This window comes from Balearica regulorum, chromosome 4, assembly GCF_011004875.1.
Source record: "Balearica regulorum gibbericeps isolate bBalReg1 chromosome 4, bBalReg1.pri, whole genome shotgun sequence".
Classification (NCBI taxonomy): Eukaryota; Metazoa; Chordata; class Aves; order Gruiformes; family Gruidae; genus Balearica; species Balearica regulorum.
In genome coordinates, this window is record NC_046187.1 from 80,949,649 (window position 1) to 80,971,832 (window position 22,184).

The window sequence follows — 22,184 nt, forward strand, 5'->3', positions numbered from 1 at the left end:
CTGAAATGTCAAAATGTCTCATATTTTGAGTGTATCTTCAAATTTCTAAGGTTGACATGCAATATGGACAGGCGTATGCTACGTGACTCTGGTTTTACGGGCGATGCGAAGGCTGCGAAGTGCCAAGGGAACGTTTAATCCTTTTTAGGATCTTTGTTCTGAAATTGGTGTCCCTTGGCTTGGGAATCTGTTGGCTTCTGGGATGCGAGGGAGTAATTCTGGGTAACTTCAGCTCAGACAACTCAGGGCACAAGCTCTTCGTTCTGTGCCTTGTGGCACGTTGCACCACCTAAAAGATTCAGTCTTACCAAAAAACCCCAGAAGCTTGTTGCCCCTTTCCTCGAGTTGGTTTATGATCCAGCATGGACCAGCCTGTGTCCATGAGGATATTGGGGAGAAGATCGGGGTGATCAGTGAGTGAGCAGGTGGATCAGGTGCTCAGGACATATGTGCAGGTGGCTGGGAAGTCTAAAAGCAGAAATAGAATATTCTGCTATAGCGTAGTGTATATTCTTTGATACAGAAAAGCCTTTTCCTGGTAGAAGGTCTCCTGTGTGTCTGTCCTTGGAGCAGTTACAGGAAATAATCCATTAGACGCCAGGAAGACCGAAGGGCTAGGTTTGTGTATGGTCCTGGTCATTGGCGTAACTTTTAGAAATGTACACTGTTACTTGATGTATTTTGTCATCTGAAACCAAAATCAAAGCTATTAAAAATATGGAAAAATGGTTTGTGTTTGACTTCTTATTGGTGTCACTGGTCTTCGGGCTATGAACATATGTTGGATCCTCGGGTGCGCTGCTACCACTCAGAGATAAACTTTTGACTATTAATCACAGGAGAAGATTAGACTTTCCAACAAATCTTTATGCATGTTACTTTCTACTCCTTTGGAGCAGCATTAACTCCAAGGAACTGTGAAAGCTTGAGCTGTCATCTCAGAAAAGTTTAATGTCTTCCTCGCCTTGTACAGCTCCGTGTGCTCTGCGCTTCACTTCATTTGTCAGGCACAGCAACTCCAAATTTGGAGTAGTACTTCTTTCTAGCTATTCAAAAGTAAAATTTTTAAGATCAGAAAAGGCCCCCCAGGGAAATATTTTGAAGTATTTCGGTCTTTCTTTATGTTCCTTCTGGATGAACATATCTCTTTCTAATATCGAGAATTGATTTGATAAATACAAAAATACTGTTTTAAAAGGTTGGCCATGTGTTCAGTGTTTACACGAGCAAACCAGCTCTCTTTAACTGGGATGACGTGATGTTAAATCGCATGTCGGACTGGGGCAGCAGTCTTTTGTTTGGTCTAGTTTAAGGAAAAGTGGTACCCTGTCCTGGGTGAGCAGAATAACAAAACAAATGACACTTGGGTAGCAGGGATTGAAAACCTTGCACTCCCTAACTCTTGTTAAAGAAACCCAGCAGCTCTAAACCGATGACTGAGCAGTGGCAAACACACTAAATTTTTCCACCGCTATTAAATGGAAAAGAAAACACATTTCTGGTTAACATTTAAACCTATTAAACTGCGATTGAAGTGGAGTTTGCATCTTGGATTACTTGGAAGATTTACTGTTGCTACTTGTCTGTCACATTAGGAGAACTCGCTTCATCCTGCAAATGCCTACGCCTCACTAAAATCCCCGGGCTCAGCTGTGTGCAGCTCTGTACCTGCTTGCAGACGCTTCCCTTGCAGCTGAGATGCCTTCACCTGCGGGGTGCAGGAGCTCAGCCGGGGTGGTGAGTGACCTGATTGAGCAGATTGTAAATAAGAGCTCAACTATGCAGGGCTAGAGTTAATGTAGTCGACTGGTAAGTACATTTAAGGATTTTAGCTAAAAAGGACATTGGATCCGGGTGGAGTCCTCCTGTTGCAGTGTGCTCCTTGCACCCGTAAGGGTGAGGAACGTTTCCATCTGCCCCATCAGCAATGTTTTGGCGTGCCAGAGTGTGTTGCATTTCCTTGGAGAGCTTCTGTCCTAGTTCTTGTCCAAGACACTACCTCATCTCAGAAAACCAAAGGGTCACAGGATCTGTTGCTGTATTTGGAATCTCAAGTATCTAATTTGAAACTTTGATCAAGCCAGGGAAGAGAGGCAGGTCTTCATCTCCCCATCCCCTCCCCTGGCTGCTGCCCGCTGTCTTTTCTGCTTTCAAACCAAGTGATGAACATCCATGTGAAAATGCTCTTTCTCATGGAATGTCTTCCTCAGCTTGTGTTGAGATTAAATTCTTAACAGGGGCATAAACTCGCAAGTGGAGATGTTGTCCCTCCTCCCCTTGCAAAGCTCCCTGAAACGTGTGATGCTATGGGAAACATGAAATGAGTTGTTGAAGGCAAGGTCTCAACACGAACGTGCTTGAAACCAGACGTGCTGCTTGTGATTTTGCTTTAAAATATATTTGCAAGAAAGAATCCGTCTGTTTTGTATAAAGATGTTTGTTCTATCTTCTTCAGTAGACTTACTGCAGGGTTTGAGCATGGAGCATCAGTTCTTCATCTGATCCTTCCCCTCTGCTAGCGTTTGGGAAGGGATCAGGTTTTGGGTGGGTGTAATTCCTTCCAGAACTGCATTTTGCAGCCCGACAGACCCCTGCAAAGACTCCGTTGGCTGCAGAAATAAACTTTACTGGTGGGAGAGGGAGATTCATTGCGTAGATAGAGCCAAGTTGTTGATGCCTTCTTTGTCCCGTAGTTTTAGGAGACGTTTTCTGTGTGCTCCGTCCAGCCCGTTGAGTGCTTTGAAGATAAGAGCACCTGAGCCCCAGTTCTCCGTGGTTAGCCACAGCGTGGGGGAGGCTTCGGGTGTGCTGATCGCCAGTGCTGCCACGGTGGCCCCCGGATTTGGGGCTCGGTTGCAGATTTTTGGTGGGTTTTAGCTCCTCTGAGTCACGCGGCACAACGAGTCACTTCCTCCAGCTTTGTCATGCAAGCTGGATTTTTCTAAGAGAGAATGTGAAATTATAATCAGTGTTTTCCGTAGTTTTTAAAGACTTACAGTCTGTTCTGATCTCTAACCTCTGTTTTCTCTGAAACTTAGACACAAAGCCTTATGGACAGTAGAAGTTTACGTGGGCAAGGGAAGCCGTTGGGCAAATTTATGGGGAAAAAAATAAAATCAATCGAGGGCTATTAAATAAAAAGACCTAACTTGTGGCTCAGGGTGTCCATGTGCTGAAAGTTGTTGGAGGCTGAGAAACTACGCTGGAAAAAGCTGGATTACGTTTTTGCCCTGTTCTTGTGTTGTTTTTCAGTAACACCAGGTCCGGTGCTGGCCGACGTTGGAGGCAGGGCGCTGCGCCCGGGCTCTGCTGCCACGTAGCATTTGCACGCGTGTATTAGGAAAGCTGGTTGTTCCTGCTGGTTAAATTCATGTTTTATTTAGTTATCTGTAACACCCACCCGAGCCCCGGGCGGGCAGGATGCGGGGTGTCTCCTGACAGCTCTTGGGCGCTGCTACACGACTGCCTAGAAGACATCACGGCTTAGGTTTGAGAGATATTGTATTTTTCTGATCTTTTTATTGAGGTTAAAATACTTCTGGTTGCTTTGCAGAACAGAGGCTACTGCTTTTTTTAAACCTGGGAATTTTTGGTTTTTCCCAGTTATACCAGTGTAGGTTAACATGCATGAGGTGAAAGAACTTATGGCATTTGTAAAAATATTTCTTTCCTGAACTGAGCAATTGAAGGGCACTTTATTCTCATTTCCATGTTTTTTTCTTGCAATTACAAGGAGCAGAAATATTGACTGACTTATTTTCAATGAAAGCTTAGACAGCAGTGCAGCATTCTTGATTCCAGCTTCTGAGGTTGGGGCGAAACATTTGAGGTCCCGGTTAGGACCTTGAGAGCAGAACAAGTGACAGAAATGCTTGTCTGTGATTTAGAGAGGGGAGAAGCAGAGATGTGAGCTACCCAACCCTTTCACCAAGCTGAAGAGGCAATCCTGTGCTGGTAATTTTAGTTGCTCTGGGCTTTGTTTTTTTCTTTTAAGTCTTTAATTCTTCGATTTTCCATCATGTTGCCAATGGCAGTTTTCTGTTTCTTCATTGATGGCCTCCAGCTGCAAGAATACGGGAACCTTTGATCATGGCCAAAGCAAAGAGATATTTGGCTTTCTACTTCTGGTCCCACCTCTCTCCAGTTGTTTTTGTGTTGGTCCCTTGGAGAGGAGAGCACCAGGATCTGGTTCTCTTCTACCTCTGTTTCTCAATTCCTGGGTCTTACTCCCCTCTATATCACACAAGCCATAAAATTTTTACGTTTCTTACCAAATTGTGATTTCCTCCTATTGGGAAAACTGGAGCATCTCTGAAAGGGGCTGATGTGGGAAGGAGCTGGTGACTGGTCCAGACAGACCGAGGTGATGCTCATCTCTGGACTTCTTATCCATTGGATTCAGCCGAACGTGTTGCATCCCTACGAGCTGCCAGGCTCTTTTGGGATGGAAACTCCTCCTTTCTCTAACGTGGCTGTTTGTCATCCCGGGTCAGAGGTTGCGAAAACCAGTAGTCAATTAAAGCTTTATTAGATGTAGTTAGTAATGCTCTGAAAGGAGCCAGCCAAGCTAAGGCCACTAATAAAGGCCCTTTGTTAAGGTATTTAATAAATTAACACTCTGCTGCAGCAGGGAGGGTGGGAGGCGATTACAAAAGCCAGGCTCGTTAATCAGCGTGTTTACCCTCTTCAAATGTCCCGGCCGTGCGGCTCTCTAATCTTTACCCACCAGATTTGTTGGGAGCCGTGCGGGCAGCTGCTGGCCCGGGGACGGGAAGCGCCTCCGCGGGTCACGCCTGGGCCACGGCGCTGAGGACACGCCAAGACAAACACGGGTTATGAGGGCCATCATGCTAATCGCCAGAGCCCCTCGTTAAGCGGGGACGGTCCTTAGCACGGGTACCCGTCACGGGCGTGGGGTGATGCCGAAGCAGCGAGGTTCCCCAAAACACCGCGATTTGTCTCATCCCTACCCCGCTCATCTTCAGATATTATTATTTTTTTAACAAAACCTCCTGCATGCCGTGCTGGATGCGCTGCCAGGCTCGAACATTAGAGGGCATCTCCTCCTCACGCTTCTTTATTTTCTAGTTTTTTGGTGTGTTTTGTTTTAGTGCGGCTTAATCTATAGGGCCGTCTTTAAAAAGCAAATAGAGCATTTGACCTGCTGTGCAAATTAGCCATATGGTGAAGTGTAATATCCCGCTGACCCTCATTACCGTGCAGTATGAAAAGCTCTCCCCTTTTCACATGCAAGCATATTAAAGTGGCCTTTTCAGCATTTTCTTCCATATAAAACTGTCTTCACTCCCGTGGCCAAGCAGTTAAAAGGGAACTCCAGCTGCAGCCAGGAGGGTGAAATTAAAGGCTTTACCCTCGTCTAAATGGAAAATAGATATTACTTCCTATAGACAGGGCTGGGGAACAATGCTGCGCCGCCGGCTCCGGCAGTGGTACGGGGGGGGAATGGCCTTATTTTCTGGGAGGAAGGAGCCTGGCTCCTTTGAGAGAGGAGCTGTTGGGTGTCCACCTTGGAGAAAGGGGGGAAAAAGGGGGAAATCTTACCTATTTTTCTCTGTAGTTAACTATTTCATGGCCAAGCCGGTGAGAAGCTGTGTCAGGACTTGCTGCATGACGCAAAGTTTTCCCTAGGACAAGCTGTGGCTCTTGTCCTGCTTTGCATCAGTGCTAAAGAAAAGCCATGTGCATCTTCACCCTGTAGAGAATTGGCTCTAAAATCAGTTCTCTGATGCCCGAATATTCTTTGTTTGCCTGACTGGGGCTGGCTGGGAGCTATCCTGGATCTCCAGAGGGATCGGGAGGGTATTTCTCTCCCATCTCTCCATCTCGGCTGATGGAGGTCGCCCAGGTAGCACCGCCAGCATCTGCCAACCGCATGGGACTAGTTGGTGGAGCAGGAGGGAGGCAACTCTTGGACCCAGACCTCAAGCTTTGCTTTCTTCTTGCTTTTGCTTTGTAAATTTTTTTCGTTTTCAAACTTTGCTTTAAATTAACTTACCAAACACACGATCGGAGAGAGGGAAGGGAGCACTAGAGCTCCTATGGACCCTTCTGGGTTGGCTTTCTGCTCTTAGGGCTCTCGCTAGTTCTCAGAGTTTCTTTCAACTGACTAGCTCAAGACCTTGGTACTACGTGATCTCTGGAGCACTCCTTTTCTTTGGGACGGCCTTTGGTCATGCTCCTTGGCCTTCTTCCATTTTGCTAGGTCTCTATTTATTTTTTAAGTGCTTGAGTACAAGTCCATTAAGTCAGGCAGTTCCTATCAGTGTGCTGTTGTTGGATACAAGCCCTGAAACATCTGAAAGATGAAATTCACTTTGAAACTTGGGATTTAACAACTTAAAGGAGAAATGGGTTATTGTCCTCCATCTGGGGTACAGGTTGGAGCCAGGGCTGGGTGGAGCAGAGACCAAATCCTTTCTAGGCTGGGCTGAGCTGGTGGGAAGGAGATGGTTCCATACATGTGCCCATGGCCCTTTTATTTGTAGGTGGACATGCAGAGCGTAGGGAGATACTGGCCAGCAAAGCGGCACAGAAAATCGGTCTAGGCAGGATGGTGGAGACATCCCTGGTCAGGACAAGGTGGGCCTGTGACCGTTCTCCACTTGCATGCGCTCGTTCAGCCGTGCCTGTCATGCAGGACACGTAGAGGTGAGCGCGGCCGCTTGTGAGCGTGCACAACTCTGCAGACCTCAGAGGGAGAGGCTCACCTCAATAGCGGCGCTTGCCGTAGCACCGCTCTCTCTTCCCCCCACGCAATTTTCTGGTTAGCTTTATCTTTTTGTTTTCGGTATCGAGGTGGTGTTTACAGTCAACAAGCGGTTCCATGGGGCTGAGCAAGAGTTGCCTTTTTGATCCTGATTCAGCAAAGCGCTCAGTGCCGAGCACCTGCATGCATACCCGTGTGCCTCCGTGATATTATTTGGGAATATTTACATTTTTAAAGTTAAGCATCAGCTTAAGAGTCAGACTTCTTTGTGTTTCATTAGTGGCTACTGGTGTTCTCTTGTCTTGAGAGATTTTTCAGGGCATGCTAAACTTATTTTCTAAGCTCGTTTTCTTGCAATGTATTTCTAAGTAGCGTACAAGCTCCTGCTGGTTTCTTTAAGTGCTGGACAATCATGTCTCCTTTAAAACAAACTGCCCCTTTTAGGTAATTTTGGGGTACAAAGTAGTTATTTGCAGGATTTTAAAACTTCTGTGCTGCTTTTGATAAGGTAGGTCACATTCAAACTGCTGCTCTTGAGCCGTCGGGGCAGGGATTGTACGTGGGGGTCTGGTGGTGGGGAAGCCCGTGCAGCTCTGGGGTTACAAGAGGGGAGTAGAAGTGGGATCCCATCCAGGTTTGACCGAGTGACTCTTGGGCATTGATACGATGCCAAGCGTTGTTTGGCACTTGTAGGCAAATTAAAATGAAACACTATCTACAGGGGCCGTTTCAGCCAGGTGAGGGGTGACACATCACAGCACTCCTGCTCAGTGACATGGGGGAAAAGGAATATACTGTTACTTGTTGAAATGAGGCTGAGATTGGCTATTGGTGAATATAACCCCCCCCAAAAGGGGACTTCTGGCCCCACTTCTGGCCCTTCCTCCTCACAGAACTTGATGTATGGGAAATAGCTGGTGATCAGGACGTTTGGAGCCCAGCCGCGTGTAAAATACCTGGAGGCTTCAAAATCTCTGCATAGGCTGTTTGTAAAGTGTGTTTCTCACAGAACAGGGTCATCCAGATGGGAAGGGACCTCCGGAGCTCTCTAGTCCAACCTCCTGCTGAGACCAAGTCAACTATGAGATCAGACCAGGTTTCTCAGGGCTTTATCCAGGCTGGTCTTGAAAGCTTCCAAGGATGGAGACTGTAAACCACTTTTGGGCACCGTGCTGCTGCCTGATCGTTCATGTTGTGAAAAACTTTTTCTTTACAACCAGTCACAATGTCTCTGTTTCATTTGTACTTGTTGTCTCTCTTGACTTGCACCACTGTGAAGAATTGGTCTGGCTTCATCTTCTGAATGACCTCCTCGTAGATATTAGGGTTAGATCCCCAGATGCTTTTGGCTGCTTTTGCTGTGAGGATGCCCTGTTGGTTCGTATTCAGCTTGCTGTCTACCAAAACTTACGGTCCTTATCCACAGAGGTGCTCCCAAAGCAGTGGTCCTCAGTCTGTGTTGCCACAAGGGGTTCAGGGGTTCTTCCTTTTTATATGTGATATTTTGCATTTGTCTGTATTGAATTTCATCATGTTCATGTCGGCCCGTTCCTCCAGCCTGCCGAGACCCCTTCAGATGGTGGCCCTGCCTTCAAGTGTATTGACTTTTCCCCCAATTTGGGGTCATCTGCAAAGTGGACGAGACCAGGTCCATTGCCTCCTCCAGGTCATTGATGAAGACGTTAAGTGAGGCAGGTCCCAGGACCCCTGCTGTCATTCTCCACTTGTTGTGGGCCTCTGTGTAGAGCATGAGTTGTTAACCCACAACCCGCTGAACTCAACCATCCAACCAGGTATGGATGGATACCAGCCAGGTACCCATCGAGCTGATCAGTCATCCACTTGGGTACAATGTTTTGATTTTTGGGAGCTCCACAGTACCTTCTCCATGTGAAGAAGGAGCCATCTGAAGGCAGACTTTCATAGGTAGACGAATACTGATCTGCTTCTTGGGAGACAGTTGTGCAAGCCCCTGAGATGGGCTGTATAGGAGTGGAGCTGTGCTTTTGTGAGATGTTGTGTAAGTCTGTCTTAAAGGTGGGAGAATTCCCGAAACATGTGCCTGGGAATTTTTGTGGACCAAATTCAAAAGAGGAGGAAAAGCCAGTGAAAGGCAGAGAGAAATTTAAGAGAAGGCCAGATCATGCAGTAGCTAGTGCTACTATATTAATAAATCTAGATGGGTGGTGGGTTTGATTCTCACTAATGAAGAAGCAAGCCACATTCATCGGTGTGTGCTTAAGCCAGAGCTACAGTGATGCGAATGGCATGGTCTGCGGGTTGGGCGCGACAAAAGCATTCTCCGGTGGACTTAAAACTAGGCTGCTACAAGTAAACTGGGGCTATTTCTGCTTGTTCTACATACATGATTAACTGGTGTCCACAGATAGACACTAAACTCAGCACAACTTGGGTTTATCAAGGGAGGAATCTACTCAGCATATCTTATCATAGCACATCACCTTACTTACTGTCATTGTAATGATATTTTCATGTAAGAGCTCAGAAGATCCACTCATTTTTAGAGAGTGAACTAATGATGTTGCAAGCATGGAGTGTTTGAGATGGCTCAGCCAATAATGTCCTCATGGGAGCGATGGGTTATTGATGGCACGTGTTACCCTGTTGTATGCAGCTAGTAAATTACCATTACATGAAGCACACAGGGTGCACTTCTGCTGCCAGGTAAGCAGAAATTTATTAATCCAGAATATTGTCATCTACATGTTCTGGATCCAAAAAGTCCTGTTTTACTGAGCATTTTAATTATTTGCTGAGGACAACAGCAGAATAAAACTCACAGCATGTTTTTCCCTGTGTAATTCACAGCTAGGTTTGCTTTCAGCTCTCTGCTTCTCCTGAATTATGGAACTTTTTTGGTTCTTTTCAGCTGCTGTTTTTGCATTCTTGTGATTATATTCTGTTTTCCCTTCTGTGGTGTTCATCTACGATCTTAATTACCTGCCGCTCATTGCCAACTCTGTGAACTCTGAAACTAATTTGAGAAGGAAAGTTCTGCCCGGTAATTTTAAAAATATGAGGCATTATTGAGGGTTTTTCCTGGACCAGTGATTACAATAAATATGTAGTTTGGAAGCATAGCTTTGGACTCTTCCTGCTCGCTTAAAGAGATTGAGAATTGGGTGAAAGCTATTTTGATTCAGGCTGAATAGATGAATAAGAAAGGGACCTCCTTCTCCTCTCCCCACCATGAGTACTTGATTTCACAGAATCACAGAATCCCAGACTGGTGGGGTTGGAAGGGACCTCTGGAGATCATCTAGTCCAACCCCCTGCTAGAGCAGGATCACCCAGAGCAGGTTGCACAGGATCGCATCCAGGTGGGTTTTGAATCTCTCCAGAGAAGGAGACTCCACAACCTCTCTGGGCAGCCTGTCCCAGTGCTCTGTCACCCTCAGAGTGAAGAAGTTTTTCGTCCCATTGCGATGGAACTTCCTGTGTTCCAGTTTGTGCCCGTTGCCCCTTGTCCTGTCACTGGGCACCACTGAGAAGAGTCTGGCCCCATTCTCTGGACTTTTATAAATATTGATCAGATCCCCTCTCAGTCTTCTTTTCTCCAGACTAAACAGCCCCAGCTCTCTCAGCCTTTCCTCATACCAGAGAAGCTCCAGTCTCCTCCTCATCCTCGTAGCCCTCAGCTGGACTCTCTCCAGTAGTTCCCTGTCTTTCTTGAGCTGGGGAGCCCAGAACTGGACACAATATTCCAGATGTGGCCTCACCAGGGCAGGGTAGAGGGAGAGGAGAACCTCCCTGGACCTGCTGGCCACGTTCTTCTCCATGCACCCCAGGACACCATTGGCCTTCTTGGCCACGAGGGCACACTGCTGCTCATGGAGAGCTTGTTGTCCATCAGGCCTCCCAGAGCTGCTTCCCAGCAGGTCAGCCCCTAACCTGTACTGGTGCCTGGGGTGGTTGTTCCCTGGGTGCAGGACCCTACGCTTGCCCTTGTTGAATTTCATTTGGTTCCTCTTTGCCCAATTCTCTAGTCTGTCAAGATCTTGCTGAATGTCAGCGCAGCCTTCTGGTGTTCAGCCCTCAAGTTAAGGGTTGAGCTTGCCAGAAACGCAGAAGGAACAAGGATGCTGCTTCTCTAACAATACGTATTAGCAGTGTCTTGCTTCTGCAGAAGGTCAGTGGTGGGTTTGGAAGTCCTTGAGAGGTTGGGGCTGGCAGTTGTTCCCTTCAGTAGCCTTTCCCAAGTGCTCCCCGTTCTCAGACCTGCCATGTGCCGCTTGAGATCTGCATGTGCACCATGGGTTTTGCTGAGAAAGAAAAAACGCCACAGGTGTAACGTATCTTTACAGAGTAAAATAGCTGCTTTCAGGAGAAAGGAAAAGAAAGGAAAAAGTTAGAGTGTTTCCCACCGAGAGAAGAAGGAGAGCAGGAATAGGGCACGTGCGCACACAGCTTTACTCCAAACTGACATGCCCCTGTCTGGTATTTTATTGAAGCGTTGGTTGATGAAGGTGGTGCTCAGCTTGGGTGCCATGCCATGCTGAAACACTCGGGAGATTTGGAGCGAGTCTTCTAGTCAGCCATTTTGCTGTCCAAGCAGAACCTGGCACCTCCCTGGACCAAGAGGCTGAGCCTGGATGGCCCGAGTGATGCTCACAAAGTCACTTCTCTTGTGTGCAGCACTTAGGTCCCAAAATACTGTCTTTGAAAACTGGAAGTAAGGACAGGATTGGTTAAGTGTGAAAAACCACCAGGCATGGGGCTGGGAGAGATGAACGGGCTTGAAGTATAAATACTACAAGGTGTTTCAGACGAGTAAAACATAGGGTCTCGTAGTCTGTTCTGGATACTTTTTTGGTGTGGTTTTTTTGTGTTTGTTTATTTTTTTTGCTTTTTGTTTTTTACCCAGAGGAAAAAAATATTAAAAAATAGAGTACAGAGGAGTAATACTGTCTGAAGACCTGATAAGTTGAATAGTCTTAAATAGGTCAAATGTGGGTCTGAGCTAAAACTGCCACCAAGGGGAAGAAAGACTTCATGGTTTTAGGAGAATATTATACGTGAGCAGTGAAAAGGTCTAGGGAGACGATGGAGGAATGCACTTAAGAGGATGGAATTGTGCACAAGAAAAATGTGGGTAGTGTCAAGAGAGATTTTTTGGGAGGAGAAGTTTTTCGTTGGAGTAGCCTCTCATGAGAGAGTCCCTAATTCTTGGGGCAGTCAAAAAAGGCTCAAGAAAGAAAATACAGGAAACGGTGTATTGGGAGGGAGATGGTTTTAGTCAAATTGACAGGTCTCTAGGCCATAAATTTTAGAGAAATTGTTAAAATAGGAATATGATCTACTTTTTCAGGGGGGAATGGTTTCAAAGGTCTTTGCTGTTCCTTTTCTTCTCCTACGGTTAAAGCCATTTGTTGGGTTGGAACACGGAAAACCTGGTGTCTAAAACCTTCTGAGCACCCTGTGAGGCTGAAGGAGCTTCCTTCCAAGGTTGAGAAGCAGGCTTGTAGTGAATCCTTCGTGCGATATCTCCAGCCCAGCTCAGATCACTCTTTCTTCTTGTGTCTGTGGAAAACATTTTTTCATCTGAAAGTGCAATCCAAAATAATTTCATTTTCAGAGAATATTATGAAGTTAGTCCAGATGCTTCATATTCCTCAAAGCCATCAGTAAAGTAGGGATAGAAACCTGGCTTGTGGTTTGTTCTGGGTGGCAAAGGAGCTTGAATGGTGGGGTCAGGGATTTCGGCTCTCGGTTGTAGGGACACATGCTTCCCGCTGTCCTGTCCCCCACGAGCTGGTGGCTTCTGCCTCTCCCAGCACTTGGTGACCTCCAACATCCTGTGTGTGCTCCTGAGGAGCTGGGGGGGAAAGTTGACCTATCAAATGGAGAATCTTTCTAATGAGGTGACCAGCCATGGGATAAGGCGTGTGGTGTTACAGGGCGATGGGAGGACGGGCCAAGCTGCGCTGGAACAGGAGCCGTGTGTGGGAAGACTCCTTGGCCTTTCTAGGCTCCTTGGCCTTTCTAGGCTCCTTGGCCTTTCTTTTCTGAAGAAATGCATGGTGAGGGAGGGGTGAGCAGGGAGGATCTCTTCTCCGAGCTCACTTGGAGGGATGAGGGAAAGTGATTTCAGCTGAACTGAATGGCTGTGGCGTAGTCTTAGCAGAAATCTTCAAAATCTGGTATTAAAAGGGCTGATTGGTTTCAGCAGGGCTCCTGCTCCTGATGAACTGCTTTCCAAGTTTCCAGTAAATCCTCGAGGTCACCACAAAATCTCGCCTGCATAGCTTGGGGAGATAGAGCTTATGCATGTTCAGTAACGGGGAATTCATTACCCACCGACTTCCATATGATGTTGCATAAAGCTAAACGCGATGGCTGGCGTGAGCGACCGACCACCGTGGTGGCTGCGCTGGCGGTTGTGGCTGAACGTCGGTTTGCTTTTACCTTCGATGGTGCCAAACATCAATTTATTAAAGAAATGGGGGAAAAAATGCCTTCAGTTTTGAATTTGCATCACAAATTCATTGGTAATAGTGGGCTGTGCTGAGGTAGCGAGTAGCTTCACTCAAAGGTCTCAGGGATGCTGCCAGAGATGAGTTGCTGTCATGGTTGAGATGGAGATGATCAAGGTTTTTTGTGCCACTTGTATAGATTTTGAGAGATAAGGCACAGCAGGATTTAATAAACATCTGAAGTCCGGTCCCGTCAGCAGTGAGGTGGGAGTAGGACAGCCCATTTTGTCTTTGTTCTGCTGTGGCACTGCCAAAATCATGAGGAGATGGGTAACACCAGCGTCCGGAGATGCTGGCTCCCAGGCCTGGGAGAGGACCTCGAAGGGAGGTCAGAGCTCCCTGCTTGGAGGTCCTCTGCAGAGGGCTCGTGCTTAGCTTGATAAAAATTGTAATAATCCTCCCTGTTCTGGGTCTTACCTGTAGATCACTGATTTCTGGCTCATGACTCTTCCCTCTCCGGGGGGAAGCAGCTTTTGAGAGCATTAAGGTGACATATGATGTGGACATGCTGCTTCCCAGATAGTTTCTGGTTCTGAAAAGCTTCCTTAAAATATCAGATTACTTGCAGGTTCAAGCTGATGCTTAAACCGATTGCAGGAGAAGGACCTGGATTTGGACCTGACCTGGGTTTGTCCCTTGCCGGGCTATTGGCACCGCTGATGGCTGGAGGTGCCTGGCACGGGTCAGAAGCTGCTCATCCTGTGCACCCCCGATAGCTCAGATAAAAAGTACAATTCAGACACAAAATCCACAGTATAAATCTGCATAATCTTTGCAATGTACGTGTATGGTCATGAGAAGGTTTTTTGATGAATTTTAGCACCGGTGGGAAGGGCAGTACGGGGCGGGAATGCTCCTGGGCACGTCAGCAAGGCTGAATTTTTGCTTAAGCCTTGAGCTCCGGCTTGTAGAAGACAAGGAGCAAGTCAGGCTACAGCTCCTCAAGGGTTCGTTGCAGAACATTTCATAAGGCCCCTTTATCGAGGGCATCCTAAGGCAGCCTGGTTGTATAATGCCATAGTAGCTGGAGAATCATCAAATTAGCATCAGGTTTTTCTTTTAATTAATTTATTATTTTGTAGTAGAGAAGGTTGACGGCTGGTGCCTTGCTCGGATGAGATTTGTTGTTGTGCGTTGTTTGTTTTGTGAATTCCAAATGAGATTTTTTTTTTTTAATTATTATTATTATTGTTGTTCTCAGAACAGTTCAAAGCAAGACCTTGTCCCTTCTCTGAAGTGTTTATAATCCAATTTCAGACATAAAACAGCACGGGCGTGGAGGAGGGAGGAACAGGCGGGGATAAAACGGCAAGGTTTTACATAGCCTGGGGGACCGGGGCGGGAGGCCGATGTCTGAACGCTTCAGCAGGTCGATGGCATTTGAGGATCCTCACGGGTTTGTTGCCTGGGTGGGGATGCTCAGGTGTAGCCTGGCTTGGCAAAACAAGCCACCTACGGACGGAGCCCCCAGACGTTCAGGTCCCCGGCGTGGGCGGGCGATGCCCGTGCAGGGCAGCTTGGGTGTTCGGCTTTCGGGCTCTCCTCTGGAGGCTCAGACCCACAGGAAAATTGGGAGAAAATGAGCTCAAAGCTCTATTTTATTTTTCCCACCTCTACAGAGCGGTGTCACAAATTGCTATAACCCACAAGCACGTTTTTCTGAAATTCCCTGATGTTCGCGGCTTCGCATCACTCTGCACCCGTGAATCAGTGGAAGAATTTCTGGCATTGTCTGTCCTCTCTTTCTTTTTGCTAACACTAGAAATTCGTTGTTTCGCTGCCCCCACGGTCAAATAAATCTGATGTTTGTCCATGTTATGGTCCGGTAAAGAAGGTGATTGCACACCTCTATATACCACAGCTGCACAGCGGGACTGGAAAATGGGTACACAAGAGTTCGTCTGGTAGAGTTGGTTTTTTGACTCGGTGTTTGGACTAAAGCTCTTTCTCTTCTGATATTTGGATTGCGTTTTGCAGGAAAGCGTTGCACAGATGGAGGAATATGAGATTTGCGTCTGAAATGCAGTACCTTGGAAGTTAACAGTAAATGCAGTATATTGGAAGTTAATGGTTAAATGCAAACCGTTATCATTAATTAATCTTTTCTGTTTTCCAGGGTGCCCGAGAAACCTTTGAGAACTACTACAGGAAGCAGAGAAGAAAACAAGCCAGATTGGTCCTGCAGCCACCTTCAAACATGGTACGATGGTCTTCTACTCGCAGTGCCCAAGCTTGCTCTGCCGAGGAAAGGAGCGGAGGTTTATGCCTGGGCGCGCTGTTGCTTCTGGATGGTCTCTTATTTATTTCTGATTGCTCTTGGCCCCCTTTGTTTTAATCTTTGCTCGCTTTTTCTTTGTTGCAGCATGAAACTTTAGACGGCTACAGGAAGTATTTTAATCAAATTGTAGGGTAGGTATTCTTTTTATATACATCCTCGCTAACTATGTGTGTGTTGTGTTGTTGCGGACCCCAGAAAGAAGGAGAGAGGAGGGACTGTTGATCCTTCCGAGGGTCCTTTAAAGGGAACCAGAACAGGAGAGAAAAAAAGGGTGGTTTGGGCTTTTTAAGTGTTTTAGAGTGTATTTTATAGCACCCATGAACTTTGCTGCGTCACTAGTGGGAGCGCGGAGGAACCTGCCAGCTCTTGTACCAGCACGCGCGTTTCTGGGAATCTCAGGATAAAAATCTCTGCGCACTATGTGCATCTACTTGCCCCACTAATGAGATGAATAGGCCCTCTGCCTTAATTATTATTTAATATTTGATAATTATTCTTTGATTATTTTCCTGGTAAAGGAGGTGATTCTCAAACCTCTATTCCTATGAGCTGCTTATTACTGCGCTGAAATTTGATGGGAGTCTTCCAAAACCAGCCGAGCTCTAAGAGGAGGCAACCCAAGACCGCTAATCTAGCAAAGATAGGGTACGACGTTGAAATCGCTTCAGCTAACGATAATAATTTCAACATCTAATTGCGACCATCGCAAACGCGATGTGTGCTGCTCGCCTTCTCACGCAGCTCCGTGCTCCTGGGCTGGATTTCCCCGACGAAACGCAGCTGGGATTTTGTGCGTTGCCGTTTAAAACGTACGGTGCCATGCTCATTCCCTGAAAAACACGGTTTCTTTTTGACCAGCACGTTTGATAACTGGAGATTGGAGCGAACTGATTGCCTTTAAATGGTTGCGGGCACGTCGTGTCTCTGGGTGCAAAAGGGTGTTTTTCCCTGCAGTTAACCAATTGTAACGCGATTGCTGCTGGCTGGAGCAGAGTTTAATCGGCGGTTCTTGGGCAAGTAACGGGGTGGAGAACCTTGAGAGGGGAAATTCTGCCTTTGTGTATACACAGAGTTGCATTACTACGAGCAACTGTGTTTTAGCTCACTTCTGTAATACAGTGAAACATCGTATAAAATACTGCGATGCTAAAAATAGGAGAATAAAGTGCTTAGCGTCGGCTATATTTGATACAGATATCTGAGCTTGCTCTGGAGATTTGTGGATGTGCAAATGCCGCGTATTCTTCACATGCGGTGTTTGCAGATCTCTTTTGAAGTCTCGAAACCTGTAACTTTTGATAACAGTGCCATTTTCTCCTCTCTGTCAGGTTTTTTGTAGTCGAAGATCACATCTTGCATACAACGCAGGGCTTGGTAAATAGAGCCTATATTGATGAGCTGTGGGAGATGGCGTTATCAAAAACTATTGCAGCACTAAGGACACATTCAGTAAGTAAAAGCCCCAGATCACTCAGCTGTTGCTTGAGTATGACTTGACATATTGGCTTTTACAGTAGTAATCTTTGTTTTGCCTCTTTTCCAATGACCCCATTTAAAAAAATACCGTGAAAATACACAGCGGTTTCCCCAAAAGCTTTCTCCAGCTTCTTTTGCCTCTTGATGCACTGCATTTCCCTGTTTCCCAAACATTTTGGGGGACTGAAAAGAAGAAAATAGTGGTTTGTGGTTTTTTTCCCCTTGCTTCGCTGATCGCTTTTGAAAAGCACCAGCAGAGGGAGTCGGTTTGTCCCGGAAAATGGGGGAAAAAGCGTCTATTTGGGATGCTGAAGTATGACCCTGTTAGATATTCCCTTAAAGTTCATGGCGGTGAATGGGCTGCTATCAAACTGCACGTCATTTGTGCATCAAAAGATACTAAATAGACTTTTATTCTTTAGTGCTGAAAGAAATTGGGAAAAGTTGTTTATTGCTTTGCTATTTCTCTGCTTGAGCAAAAAAAAAAAAAAAAAAAAAAAACCAACCCAAATTGCAAAAAAAGTACAATTTTTTTCTAGTTTTGTATGACCTGATACAATGTTGTTCAGCTGGGAGCACTGGAGTTTTTTGAAAGCCCTGTTGGATAACAGGATGAAAAAATAAAAGGAAAAGCATTAATGACTTCCCACAAGTCCGTTTTTGAATGGTTGGGCCATTTTCTCCAGGAAAACCAAAGTGTTAAAAAACCCACTGCTGCTCCTGGAAGGCAGTGCCGCCCGAAAGCCCGAGGATGCTGCAGGGTGGTGTCAGCGCAGGCCTGATCTAACGTGACGGAACGTGTCGTGGTGGTACCCAAGTGATAATGATGTCATTGCCCTTTGCTGAGAAAACCCTAAAATTTCTACCTGGAGACACAACACGCTGCTCGCTCCAAACCACGCTGAGTTCTGCATTTCCGTGCCCGGGACTTCAGCTTCACGTGGTCGCCCACGGGCAGCGTCGCTGAAGAGCTGCTTGGCTTTACCTGAGCAGGTGGGGTAATCCAGGCGATGGACCTGGAGCTCGTTGGGATGAGGGACCACAGAGGCTCCCTGCGACGCGCTGGCTCCGTCCGGGACGGCAGTTGTGTTTAACTGGAGAGCTGCCGCCTTCCACTTAAGCTTGTGTGTTACCGAAGGGGATAAACACAGAGATGTGCACCCCGCTAGGTTGTAAACCTGTGTTTATTTTCTTTTTAAGTGGGGTTTTTCTGCTAGGTAGAAGCCGTGAGAGTAAGCCAGGTACAAACATGGTGTTTTTCAATTTTACCAGCTTTGTTGCCGTGATAAGTTGTTTTAAGTGATGCCAAACTTAAAGCATGAAGTAGCTGCCAAGCGAGCTTTTTTTTTTTATTGCGGTAATCATGAAGTATTACATGATTTCTCAACACTGTTACTGTATTACCATGGTCATCACTGTCATCTGTAAGCACTGCTCAGCCTACAGCTCCCGTGTACGGTGCCGTCCATCCCACATTCCCGTTGAGACTTGATGGAGGGCTCTCACATTGATGAGGCTCTTTCAGTTCTTCCCGTTCAGCCAAACTTATCCCTGGATTTTCTTCCTTGCTGCAGACAGGGACATCTTTTATCACTTCTGATAGCTTTAGGGTATTATCTTTCTTTCTGACTTTATTTTTTGGACAGTGAAATGGAAAATGTGTCTCTTCCAGTCTTTCACATTGATTAATGGAGTCATTCCTCTTTGACTTTCCAGTGAGCTTTAAATCTGTTTCTCTTTCCAGCTTATGATCACTGATTCTATATTTGGTAAGAGTCTGTCTGAAACTTTACATATTTCAGCGTAGGGAGGTTGTCTGCTCTGTCCAGAGAGCGCACGAAGCCTGTGGGTAACGCGGGGCGGCTCTGGGGGCACGACCAGCGCTGTCACTGGGCTGGGTTGTATCTCTAGGGTTTTGAGCGGTGTTCTGACCCGCAATAAATACTTGTGCTGGAGCTCTGACCATTGACGTTGCTGAAATATAGGCACGCGGCGTGTTTTTTTCTCAGCCTGAACCACTTAGCAATGCAGCCTTCGCGCGGGGCTCAGGGATGCCTCGCTGCGATGCTTCATTACCGTCAGACACAACACGCTAAATATTAAATGAGAGGCGCTGCTGTCGTCTCGGTATGACAACGCGCTGATTTGCTTCATCTCCTCTCGCTTCCCCAGCAGCTCCTGGGTAATCTTAGAGACACTTCAGGTATCTCTGGAGCAACCGAAATCCTTATTCATCATGGAGAGCCTCAAGAGCAGTGTGTTAGGAGGAGAGATACCCTTATCAGCGTGCCTTCCCTGGCCCTGTACAGCGTTAGGGCACGGGCTGGATAAAAGCTGCTGTTCCTAGGACTGTACGGCGTGCCTATGTATTTATTATCACTCAAGCGATAATGCAGGAGCGCTGAGGGCAATATTTTTCCCATGTGCTGCAGTAAAAACAGTGTTTTAATTTCCCCCCCTTCTTTGCAGTCCTACTGCTCAGACCCGAGCCTGGTGTTAGACTTGAAGAACCTCATCGTCCTCTTTGCAGATACACTCCAGGTAGGTGACTGCCGGTGACCGCTCTATATCTCGCTCAACGGTTGCGCTGCTCGCAGATGATGTCCACCAGCAGCGTTAAAGGGCTGATGCGGGCTCGCCGTGGCAGCCCAGATTCTTTTTTCATGTTGCGGTGCCCTTGTTGGCTCTGCCAGCCCACAGGCAAGGACTAAGCCTTGGCCACCTTGCCAAGCCCATGTTGCCTCCTGCCCGCACCCAGCCCAGCCTTTACTAGCCCTTGGTGCTACCCTCTCAATAAATCACCACCTAAATGTCTCCACCAGCACCATACACCTCTGCGGTGGTGGTAGGGGAGAATTTGCCCATGTGCTCCCTATTAAATAGGGAAAATAATCTTCGGCTGCCTGTTGGTGACTTTTTCTTATCTGAAATTGCTCTCTTCCCCCACCCTGCTGCAGGGATACGGCTTCCCGGTGAACCAGCTCTTTGACATGCTGTTGGAGATCCAAGACCAGTATAGTGAAACCCTGCTGAAGAAATGGACGGGAGTTTTCAGGTAAGAAACTCTTTAAGCAAGCTCATGAAATGCGTCTTACAGAGTAGCTGAGAGACTAGTAGCAAGCTCATGAGATGCGTCTTACAGAGTAGCTGAGAGACTAGTAGCAAGCTCATGTTTAAATTTTGGGCAATAGTAAGCTTCAACCTGGGCTTTCCTTGGGCCAGAGACAGCCAATTTAAATACAGTTGCGAGAATCCTGTGTGTGGTGAGAACTGTTAAATAAATCGATGTTTTACGTCCTGGAGGGTTATGGTTTTGTTATGGACCTCACTTTGACGCTCAATAGGCAGAAGGATGCAAAAATCTGGTGTTGCAGTAGCTTTACCGTGCCCTCGCTCCAGCACTGAGCCACGTGTGTCTTGGGACATTGGTGGCAAATCCTGGTGCTGCAGCTATAGGCACGTCCATGAGCTGAGCGGTTGCCCACAGATAGGGCACGATACGTTATCCAGGGTCCCATGCTGCGCTCGGGAGCCACCAGCTCATCCTCTGATGGTCCCTCAGGATATCCCAGGAGGACTGAGGTGTCTCAGAGCATGGGGTATTGGGAAGAGGTGCTGGAGGACTGTCCACGCCCTGGTAGCTCAGCCTCCATCTTCCTGGAGTCAGGCAGGACTAAAGCTCACTTGGGCTTTACCAGGGCCTGCTGCTGAAGCTCCAGTCTGGACTAAAAGAACTGCTAAACTCTGGTCGTGGCTTTACGCGCAATGAAGGCTGGAAGCTGGGAGAGATCCTTGTGTCCAGCTGCAGCAAAGATGATTTCGATGGTTACAAACGTGGGAAGGAGTTTAGGCTCATGGGACCACATCTTTGACTGGCACCTACTTCTGAAGAGCAGTAAATCTGCAAAGTTGTGGTTGGTCTGTCATCACAGACAGCTGTCTTTCTAACTTTTCTTTTTTTTAGAAATATACTTGATTCAGATAACTACAGTCCCATCCCAGTGACAAATGAAGAAGTTTATAAGAAAATAGTTGGACAGTTCCCATTCCAGGATGCTGAACTTGAAAAGGTAATCTGGAAAGGAGGAAAGTGCGTCCGCTGGTGCAAGAAAACCCCGCAGCCTTATTAGTGGCATTGAGAGCTGCCAAAGGGTCCAAAAAAACCCAAACCAACCACCAAAAAAACCCCCAAAACAAATAAGCGTCAAAAAAAGCAAAACAAGGGAAAAACCCCAAATATACTTTCCATGTGTTACATTTCTCCTGGCATGGATGAGTGGTATATCTTGGCTTTTGTAGAGGTGTGTGCTTGCAAAACGTAAGCGTAGCCAAATTTGACCTAGCCGGTGTCCCTTAAAAGCCTGTTTGGCCTTCTGCTCCACATCTGGCAGCCAGTGAGCTCCAGGCCTGGTGAACTTAATTAGGACTGGGAGGGTTTTCGATCCAAGTCAAGTGTTTAGATTTCAGAAAATCTGTGTCCTTCCCCCACAACTATATGATGGGGTCCAGCTTCTTACTATCAACGCTCTGCACTCCCAGCCATGTGTGTAAAAGCTAGCTAGGAAAAATTTGGTAGAGGACATCTGTTTCCTCTTGGCTCTTGGTGTTGTAAGCAAGTGCTCACCTTGGGCAGCAACTGTGGGAGGTGACCGAGCAAAACACCTTGTGTGTGGTGGGAGATAAAAGTCAAGAAGGTCTCCAGTGGGTCTTTTTCATATGAGTTAGGGAGTCGGGAGAGGGAATGAGGGTCGTGTTGTGCTGCCTGCTCCCTCCTAGCTGCAGGTTTCCTTCCAGCCCTTTTCAGACTCCAAATCCCTTACGCATCCGTGTGCCATTTGTACGTGATTATCTGGTCTTTCACTTGGCTGTAATGTTTATATAATATACAATAAATGCTGGCTTGTTGTTTCACTGCTGGACTTAGCTAAATACTAGAATTAATTTGACTGCTTGGAACATGTTGCTGGAAAGCGGTTGTCACTCCTGTTAAATATCTGCTCTTCGACTTGAATTCTCTCCTCTATTTTACAGCAACCGTTTCCAAAGAAGTTCCCCTTTTCTGAGTTTGTGCCTAAAGTTTACAATCAGATTAAGGAATTCATCTACGCCTGTCTGAAGTTTTCGGAAGACCTTCATCTGAGGTAGGGAATGAGTGTGCTAATAGTTGTAATATGGAGGTTTCGTCTGCACTGGAAGATCTCAGTGGGAT

At 46.7% G+C, this 22,184-nt stretch overlaps 1 protein-coding gene across 5 annotated transcripts in view; it reads left to right on the forward strand.

The window, feature by feature from the left end:
- EXOC6B (exocyst complex component 6B) overlaps positions 1-22,184 on the forward strand; it is a 307,042-nt gene that overhangs the window by 165,377 nt on the left and 119,481 nt on the right. For all 5 annotated transcript variants that reach the window (XM_075752860.1, XM_075752862.1, XM_075752864.1 and 2 more), the window contains 7 exons: positions 15,338-15,421; positions 15,584-15,630; positions 16,828-16,948; positions 19,445-19,516; positions 19,933-20,030; positions 20,940-21,045; positions 22,007-22,116. In XM_075752860.1, coding sequence (XP_075608975.1) covers positions 15,338-15,421; positions 15,584-15,630; positions 16,828-16,948; positions 19,445-19,516; positions 19,933-20,030; positions 20,940-21,045; positions 22,007-22,116 — 638 coding nt within the window. The remainder of the gene's footprint in view (positions 1-15,337; positions 15,422-15,583; positions 15,631-16,827; positions 16,949-19,444; positions 19,517-19,932; positions 20,031-20,939; positions 21,046-22,006; positions 22,117-22,184) is intronic.